Source organism: Geotrypetes seraphini, chromosome 10 (assembly GCF_902459505.1).
Source record: "Geotrypetes seraphini chromosome 10, aGeoSer1.1, whole genome shotgun sequence".
Classification (NCBI taxonomy): Eukaryota; Metazoa; Chordata; class Amphibia; order Gymnophiona; family Dermophiidae; genus Geotrypetes; species Geotrypetes seraphini.
The window spans coordinates 16,081,469-16,091,358 of NC_047093.1; the positions used below are offsets into that span (position 1 = coordinate 16,081,469).

Consider the following 9,890-nt stretch of genomic DNA (forward strand, 5'->3'; position numbering starts at 1 on the left):
CATTTCACTCTCTCCTCTCCCTTCCCCCCACTTCCATCAGCATCTGCCCCCTTTCTCTCCCTCCAACCCAATTCCATGCAGTATCCGTCCCCCTTATGTCTCTTTCCCCGCAATTCCATCAGCATCTGCCCCCTTTCTCTCCCTCCAACCCAATTCCATGCAGTATCCGTCCCCCTTATGTCTCTTTCCCCGCAATTCCATCAGCATCTGCCCCTTTCTCTCCCTCCACCACGCTTCCATACCACACTGACCCCCTTTCTCACCCTTCACCATGTTTCCATATCAACCTGACCCCCTTTCTCACCCTTCACCATGTTTCCATACCACCCTGACCCCCCTTTCTCACTCTCCTCACCCTTCCATACCACCCTAACCCTCTTTCTCACCCTTCATCATGATTCCATACCACCCTGACTCCCCTTTCACACCCTCCACACTCTTCCATAACACGCTGACCTCCTTTCTCTCCCTTCACCACCCTATTATGCTCCTTTCTTTCTCCACCCCAAATCAGCAAGGTCCCGCGATGAGGTAAGTGACGTCGGAGGGGGCTGGGCCGGCAGACGCAGGGAGTTGCGGCAAGATCCCGTGATGACTGAAGCTGCCAGTCCACCCCCCACCCCTCCTCGATGTCACTTACCTCTTCCGGAACAGAGGCGGTAGACGGCGCAGTTATCGCGGGACCTTTGTTCGCTTCAGCGCGGCTGCTGACTCTGCTCTGTTATAAGTACGGCAGCCACGCTGAGGTGCAGTTTGGAGCAGCGCCAGAGGTTCCGGAACCAGCCAGCTGTGCACCCCCTTGGAGCGTGCACCCGGGGCGGACCTCCCCCCCTTGGTATACCACTGAATCCCAGGCACTTCTATGAGAACAATCAACTAATCCAGTCCTGGTGTTGCCCCTTTGCAAAACATCTTGAACAATATTCTAGTTCAGGGGTGGGCAACTCTGATCCTCGAGGGCCAGAATCCAGTCGTGTTTTCAGGATTTCCTCAATGAATATGCATGCGATCTATTTGCATGCACTGCTTTCAATGCATATTCATTGGGGAAAACCCGACTGGATTCCAGCCCTCGAGGACCGGAGTTTCCCACCCCTGGTCTAGTTCTTATTAAAATAATATACCCCCCATACTATGCCTATTGACAAGTGAGATGAGGAGGTAGGGAAACAATTACAGTAAATGTGTGAGGATAGAGAACTAGAAGAGACTCAAGTATTGGCAAAGAGAGAGGGGAGGATCAAGAGGGTTAGTATCCTCACTTTTTTCCCACTGGAGCCTCTAGAGCAGTGTTTTTCAACCGCTGTTCCGCGGCACACTAGTGTGCCGCGAGATGTTGCCTGGTGTGCCGTACGGTCAGGGCCGCCATCAGGGCAGTACCACCAGTCTAGGGAGAGGGGCGATCCGCCCCACGTGGACAGGAGAGAGCTGGACGGGGGACCCGCGGAGTTCAATACATCTCGAGCCGCGAGGCTCGTCTTCTGTTCCTGCCTGCCCTGCAGCTAACATATAGCCGATCGCAAGCGTTCCCCAATGTCAGCGCTGACGTCGGAGGGAGGGCTTAAGCAAAGCCTGCCCTCCGACGTCAGCGCTGACGTCGGAGAATACTTCCGTTCGGCTATTTGTGCGCGGCAGGGCAGGCAGGAAGCAGAAGACAAGCCTTGCGGCTTGAGCTTCGTTTTGCTGAGAAAGTTGCAAAGATGGGCTGGGAGGCAAACACGGAACACAAAAGGGGGGAGGGAGTGCGTTTTGGACACAAGGCATGAACTTGGGAGAGAGGAAGGGAGGGAAAGAGATGCTGAGGTGGGGGAGGGAATGCGTTTTTGGACACAGAAGAAATGGACTTGGGAGAGAGGAAGGGAGGGAATGAGTGTTTGGACACAGAAGGCATGGACTTTGGAGAGAGGAAGGGAGGGAAAGAGATGGTTGTGTACACGGGGAATAGAAGAAAGGAGAATTTTTGGTCATAGGGAGGGAGTGAGGTACAGATAGTGGCATACCAGGTTGGGGGGGGGGGGCGGTCTGCCCCACCCCGGGTTTACGTCCCAAGGGGGTGCACAGCTGGCCACCCTCCAGTGTTGTCCCTAGGCCGGCAAACTGCGGCTCTTTAGCCACTTGAGTGCCACCGCCGCCAACGGTGTTGTTGGCGGTGGCAGCATTATAAAATACTTTCTTTGTGTTTATTTGATTCCTATTCAAGAGAATTACTTTATATATAGTCAATATAGGCACAGAGTTAAATTTTTTAACATTTTCTAATGGTGGTGTGCCTCGTGATTTTTTTCATGAAACAAGTGTGCCTTTGCCCAAAAAAGGTTGAAAAACACTGCTCTAGAGCAGTGGTTCCCAACCCTGTCCTGGAGGACCACCAGGCCAATCGGGTTTTCAGGATAGCCTTACTGAATATGCATGGAACAGATTTGCATGCATGCCACTTCCATTATATGCAAATCTCACTCATGCATATTCATTAGGGCTATCCTGAAAACCCGATTGGCCTGGTGGTCCTCCAGGACAGGGTTGGGAACCACTGCTCTAGAGCAGGGGTGGGCAACTCCAGTCCTCAAGGGCCGGAATCCAGTCAGGTTTTCAGGATTTCCCCAATGAATATGCATGAGATCTATGTGCATGCACTGTTTTCAATGCATATTCATTGGGGAAATCCTGAAAACCCTCATGTCAACTATTACAATGTTATTTATACTGGTTTGCCCAAATCACAAATACAGTGCTTACAAACCCTACATAATACTGCTACCAGATTACTCAGCAGAGCAAGAAAACTTGATCATATTACTCTATTATTCATCCATCTTCACTGGCTTCCGATTAACTATCAAATTTGGTTCAAACTTCTCATTGCACCCCATAAAGTTTTTACTATGCTGATGAACCTTTATATTCATCATGTTTGATTATACGTTACATGTCAACCTGTTTATTATGCTGTATTGACTTTAAACGGTTAATCCTACCTAGTCTGAAATTTATTTCTCATGAAACAACCCATCATTCAGCACATTCCTTTTTGTCCCCAAAGCTAATTCATGGTGAAATGTCATTAAGTTTAAATCTTATGAAACCATATTATTTCTCTGTGTAGGATCTTCTTATTGACTGAATGACTGGATATATCAGGGAACCCCCCCTCCCCCCCCCACACACACACTCTTACAGAGGAAACTGTATTGGGGGGTTTCCCCCAAACTCCCCAATGGCAGCACCAACACTTCCAAGTAAACTGGGGGGTTCCCCCCCCAAAACCACCACTTGGAGCACTTTAAATTTAACTTTTAATCCGGTGCACTGACGTCCTGTGCGCAATTGTCTCAGCTCATTTGTCCATGCACGATTGTCCCACCTGTTCCAAAACAGCACGAGTTCATGATAAAATAACCCAGCTTAACTGTATCCCACATTGATAACTTCCCCCCTTAGTGTGAAAAGTTTCAGTCTCTAGTAGCTAAAGCCAGTATTGTGATGTCATAATGCTTCATTTCACCAGTGCCTAAGAGCCAGCCTCATCGGTGATGATGTCACAATGGTTTGATTGTCCTATATGCGGCTCACTTTCATTACATAAAGCAGTGATTTCAAAGACATTTATTTTCTAAGAGGCAACGTTATCAATGTGGGCTAACTAGGTTTTTGCATAATGAGACCTGTGGTAAAATAGCTTAAGAAATCATTTTATACCTTAAAGCCACGTAGAAGCTGGATCTAAGAATTAGAAAAGAATGGCTTGAACTCTGGATATAAAGATTATAAAATGTATTTCTTGCACTGAATTCTGAAATAATCTAAGAATTATAAAAGTATGGCTGGATATCTGAATTTAAGAATTATATTAAGGTATTCCTTAAACTGACCTCTGAAAGACTCTGGGCAATTAACACCTTTTGTTTTAGGCTAATCTATAGATGGCAAAGGATGGCGGGGTGTTTGGTGTACCAGTGTCAAACAGAATTCTACCCTCCAAGACATGCACAACAAAAGGACATCAGCCCCTGCAACAGACTTTCATCCTCCAAAATATGCACAACAATCAACGGTGCAGAAGCATTAACGACCTCTAATCCCCATGGACAATACTTAGCAATCAGAGGTTGGGATGAGAGAAAAGCCACAGGATATTTCCAGACAATGACCCTCTTGAAATCTAATCAGGGCTCTGCCCAGCTATGAAGCATGTGACCAGCCAAACCAGATGATATCACCAACTCAATTTTGAATTAAACTTCTGAATTATGATTGGACTGCTACATACCACATTACTTCCTGCTGCTAGTCTATAAAAGGTAAGATTCACCTAAGCACCCTTCCTCTTGGGATCGCTGCTGGACTTCAAACACACCTTGCTGGACATCTCTTTTGCATCTAAGTCTCCATGTTCCGCTCCCAGCCATTCTGCACCTGAAGAGCCTTTCTTTCAGCAAGGGACCATCATCTCCTCAAGCTATCGTCTGCAGATACAAGACCTCCATTACCAGAGTGTTACTTTCTTCGAGCGTGATTAATCAGTGTTTCTCTCTAACAATAGTTTATCGTGTAGCACATTCTCTTTGTTTAAAGACCCCTAAATTGATAGCTAAAATTATTGCATTGCCTGCATATTATCTATAATAATAATCCTCTAAAGCGCGTATGCGCACTTAAGAGGCTGTGGGTACCTGACAAGTGCTGTGTCCTTCCGTCCCGAATTCCATTTTCGAATTTGAACACGGAGAGACACAGCACAGCCGGTGACTCCCCCCTCCCACCCTCACTCACCGCCAAAACCAGCTACTTTTAAGCCTCCTCCTTCTTGCCGGCTCACCCGCGTTTAAATTCAGAGAAAAGCACTGCACCGCGCTACAGCTGGCCTCGCCGTCTTCTGTCCACTGCGGCCCACCCTCTCTGATAGTTCCTGTTTCCGCTAGGGTTGGTCGCAGTGGATAGAAGATGCCGAAGACAGCGGTAGCGCGGCGCAGCGCTTTTCTGTGAATTTAAACGCGGCGGCTGGGAAGGGGGCTACGGGAAATGCTGCTGCTGCACAGGGAAGGCCGAGAAATGCTGCTGCTGCTGCACAGGGAAGGCTGGTAAATGCTGCTGCTGCACAAGGTAGTGTGTGTGTGGGGGGGGGGGGAAATGCTGCTGCTACACAGGGAAGTGTGTGTATGGGGGGGAATGCTGCTTCTGCACAGGGAAGGCTGGGAAATGCTGCTGCTGCACAGGGAAGTGTGTGTGTGTGTGGGGAGGGAAATGCTGCTTCTGCACAGGGAAGGGTGGGAAATGCTGTTGCTGCACAAGGAAGGGTGAGAAATGCTGCTGCTGCACAGGGAAGTGTGGGGGGGAAATGCTGCTGCTGCACAGGGAAGGGTGGGAGGGAAATGCTGCTGCTGCACAGGGAAGTGTATGTGTGGGGGGAAATGCTGCTTCTGCACAGGGAAGGGTGGGAAATGCTGCTGCTGCACAGGGAAGTGTGTGTGTGTGTGTGTGGGGAGAAATGCTGCTGCTGCACAGGGAAGTGTGTGTGTGGGGGGGGGAAATGCTGCTTCTGCACAGGGAAGGCCGGGAAATGCTGCTGCTGCACAGGGAAATGTGTGTGGGGAGGGGAAATGCTGCTGCTGCACAGGGAAGGGTGGGAGGGAAATGCTGTTGCTGCACAGGGAAGTGGAGGGGACGGAGAGGGAAAGGGAGCCTGGGAGCAATCTTGGTTTGCTTTGGGGGAGGGGAGACAGAAGGGGGCCATGGAGAGACAGAAAGACAGGCAGGCAGGCAGCGCATTAGAACAAAAGACAGACACACAGAAAGACAGCGGGCAGGGAGAGAGACAGAAAGAAAGACAGACAGGGTGCCAGAGAGAGAACCAGAAAGAAAGAAGGACAGACAGCGGGAGGGAGAAAGGAAGAGAAAGAAGGGGCAGGGAGAGACACAGAAAGAAAGAAAGACAGACAGACATATATTCTAGCACCCATTAATGTAACAGGCTTAAACACTAGTTGTAAATAAACTTGCTCTGTAGAATAAGATTCTACAGTACAATCTCTGTTAATCGGAACTCAATGAACCAGAACTCAAGCAACCAGCAAAAAAAATCTAAGAAATATTGTAATACTTTAAATAAAAATGAAAATAAAATCAATTTCTGGCAGAAATTTAAATGTAAACTTGGCACGCCACACCTGAGTACGCCCACGCTTTGTGTACCATATGTCCAAAATTATCTGGAACGGTTTATGGTATGGCACAGTATGGGGGTATAGTATTAGTTTGGCCTATTTTTAATAGTAACTCTCAAGCAACCAGAAACTACACTTATCTGGCATCTAGCAACATAACATAAATTTTTATTTATATACACTCATCCCTCAATATTCGCAGGGGGTTAGGGGCAGAGCCGGCCCACAAATACTGAAAATTTGGAAATAACTTTTGGACTGGTTCTGACTACCCCCCGCCTCCCTCCTTAAGTTGATTAATACCCAAATCTACAGCCAAGTGCACCGGACCTTACCTGTTGGGCTAGCGGTCTTTCGGGGCAGGAGCGATCTTCCTACGTTCCTGCCCCGTGCAGATCTCTCATCCAAAATGGCTGCCGTGATGCCATCCGACACGATCCCCAGCTAGAAGCTTTTCAGCTTGGTATGATGAGAATCAGTTAATTCATTTTTTCTGAGTACAGCCTTTGACTGAAGGGAAGGTAAAAAATTATCGGGAACGTGTGGAGCGGCTTGGCGATGAGAATAAGAACTGAGCAGTTAGGTAGTTAGGCAGTAGGCAACGTCCCAGTCCTTTTCCTAGTAGAGCAGTATCAATGTTTAGATTCATTGTAAAGGAACAAACTGGTTGATATTCAACACAATTTAACTGCCCAGAAATAGAGAATGACACGGGGACCGTTTACCGCGGTAAACTGCGGGTCACCGCAGTAAATCCACAGGAATAGAGACATTTGCAACTGGTTTACCGCAGGAATGGGGACAAGACCTTTTATCGCCCCGTGGGAGCGGTGAAAAGTCTTACTCCTGTGGTAAAAAAAATTGCACCCTTGTCAGACTCGGCATCTTCTCCCCAGCTCCTCTTGTGCTTATTTTTCCTTCAGGAGCCAGCCATGCCACGATGAAGACAGAAGGAACCTAAAACCAAAGCCTGAGACCAATGTGATTTGAAGAATAAAATTACCAGACAACAAAAAGAAAAAAAAAACAAACTTATTTTATATTTTGTGATTAGAATATTTCAGATTTGAAATATGTATCCTACTAGAGCTGGTATTAGACATAACTAGGAACCGCAAAGCCCAGGCTGTGCTTCTTTAGCTTCCAGCTGGCTTAGGGCTCTCTCTCTGACCAGGGGGCCGTTGCCCTAGTTGCTGTCCCCTAACACAATTCCTGCCATGTGTGACTAAAGTATTCTGTTACCTTGATTTTTCTATGTAGCATTCTGTAGTAATTTGATTTGTTCAATTTTCACAATAGTGAAGGGGATATTTGTGAAAGGGAGGGGAGACGGGCTTTGTTGAACCTTGTTCTGTTTTATTTGTGTTTATAAAATGACAATTGTCAGAGGAGAAGCTTCCGCCCACACACACGTGATTGCAGGGCGGCACAGACAGGCTTCGCCAGCGTCAGTTTCTTTCCTAAAGCGCCACGAAGGAAAGAGGGAGGGAGGGAGATAGATTTGGCCGGAGGGAGGGAAGGGACCGCACGCCTTCTCTCCCTTAAGTTTCTTTACGCCGTGAAGGTAAGGGGGAGGGCGGGAGATTTTCAGGCCGCTGAAGGGCGGTGAGGTGGCGAGGAAAGGGTGGATGCTGCGGGGACAGGGCAGTGAAGGGGACAGCGGGTTCAGGGATGGGGCAGTGACGGGGACAGATTTTTTTTTCCCTGTCTCATTCTCTACCCAGAAACAGCCGCCAACCAGTTAAATCGCTTGGTCGGGGCTATCAGCTTAGTTTCAGCATCATTTAATTGGTTATCAACACTGAAATATTGTACAGTGCTGGCTTGTAATAATAATAATAACTTTATTTTTGTATACCGCAATACCACAAACAGTTCAGAGCGGTTCACAATGCAAGAGACTGTACATACACAGCGAAGATACAGATAATTAATTGTCAGGTATAATGGTAATCAGTTTCAGTTACAGGAGAGTACCGAGAGGGGAAGGAGAAGCCGGGGGAAAGGAAGTACATTGGATTGAGGGGGGAGGAAAGGGAAAGACCGGGGCAGGAAGAGAGGTGGTTAAAGTTTGGTCCATTAATAGTACGTTCCCCAAATTAGCATTAGTTTATATTTTCGTGTTATAACTGCAGCTGTTTGAAATTCAACTTAGTACTGAACTGGCACTTAGACATGCCAGGGTAGAACACAGTAACAGCAATATGTCAGGCTTTACGAGGAGTCAAGGGTTTAATTAAAATGTGAATTTACAGACCTAACATGATAACTCGGTTCACAGTTATACAGGCCTGAGAAACCAAGTCATATCTGAATTTATAGTACTGATCTGCGCAATTACAGAAGAGAGCTGATTCACCGACAGAAGAGAAACTGCCAATGTACTGCGGGCTTCATTGCACTACTGGTCTGGATTTTCCGGTCTGGATTTTCCTGGACATGGCCTCTTTTTGGAGGACAGTGTCCGGGCATCCGGATGGCTTTTCAAAACCCGGCACCTTGTCCGGGTTTTGGGAAAGCTTCCGCCTCGAGACCGCGTCAGGAGGGCATCTGCACGTGCACGGATGCGATGTGGTGACGTCGTGCACACGCGTGTGACATCTCTGTGCTGCGTCCGCGTATGCCTAGATGACCTGCCGACGCAGTCCCGTGGGCGAGGTCAGGTTGAGGGGGCGGGGCTGGGTGGGAATGGGGCGTGGCTTGGGCAAAAGGGAACGGGGTTGGATGGGACTGGGCAGGCCTCGAGGCGGGGCTATGGGTCCAGATTTTACAAGAGTAAAATCTGGCACATAATGCGGCCCAGGCCTGAGCCAGGGATCCTAAGAGATGACTTTGGGATACTGAAAAGCTGGTAATGAGGCTTCTTTCAAGCTATGCCCATCTTATGAGAAAACAAAAGGAAAAGGACGCAGATATTTTGAGAGGCAGAGTGCAAATAAAGAATATCAGGGCCGATTTTAAGCTGGCAGAGATGAGTGTTTTGCTGACCGCCACTGGCATTATTCCTGAATATTCAATGTCCAGCTGGGTCTGGACTTCAGTGTTGAATATCCAGTTTATGTGGAGCCAGCTATAAAAATAGCCAGTTATGTCTCTATTCGGCACTTAATCAGCCACTGGTTGACCATAAAGACATGTGGTCACCCTGACCGGTCAACTGCTAAATATCAGCACTCAACTAACTAGCCAAGTGCTGACCTCACCCCTGGAATGCCCCCCAAATAGCTGGTTTTCTCTTAAGTGCTAACCGCTAATTTTCAGCATCCATAACCAGTTAAGTGCCGCTGAAACTTAGTCGATGGCCCCGACCAAGCGACTTAACTGGTCAGCGGCTATTTCTGGCCAGTTAAACCGCATTGAATATCAACCAGTTCGTTCCTTTACCATGAATCTAAATATAGATACCATTCTGCTAGGAAAAGGACTGAGGGAACTGTATCCCCTGTTTCCCCCCCCCCCCCCAAGAAATTAGCCCCCTAATTCTATATTATGTGCCAAAGGTAGGATTACCAGACATCCAGATTTCCTGGTTTTGAAAAGCTGGTGAGATCGGGGCCTGGGCTGGAGTGCACGTGCGCATGCCCCGGCCCGAAGAGACGAGGAATGTGCAGGGCTGGGTTGGGGAGGTGGAACGGGGCGGGGCTGGGGGCGGAAAGGGACAGACCCAGGGGCGGAACGAGGTGGACCCAACTTAAGTATGACTCATACTTAAGAACGTGGTCACAGCTT

At 48.1% G+C, this 9,890-nt stretch overlaps 1 protein-coding gene across 8 annotated transcripts in view; it reads right to left on the minus strand.

The window, feature by feature from the left end:
* CEP112 (centrosomal protein 112) overlaps nucleotides 1-9,717 on the minus strand; it is a 729,616-nt gene extending 719,899 nt beyond the window's left edge. For all 8 annotated transcript variants that reach the window (XM_033961733.1, XM_033961732.1, XM_033961731.1 and 5 more), the window contains exons 1-3: nucleotides 9,672-9,717; nucleotides 6,497-6,671; nucleotides 4,355-4,463 (exon numbers count right to left, since the gene is read on the minus strand). In XM_033961733.1, the coding sequence (XP_033817624.1) occupies nucleotides 4,355-4,377 (23 nt within the window). In that variant the 5' untranslated portion in view covers nucleotides 4,378-4,463; nucleotides 6,497-6,671; nucleotides 9,672-9,717. The remainder of the gene's footprint in view (nucleotides 1-4,354; nucleotides 4,464-6,496; nucleotides 6,672-9,671) is intronic.
* Nucleotides 9,718-9,890: the final 173 nt, after the last annotated feature.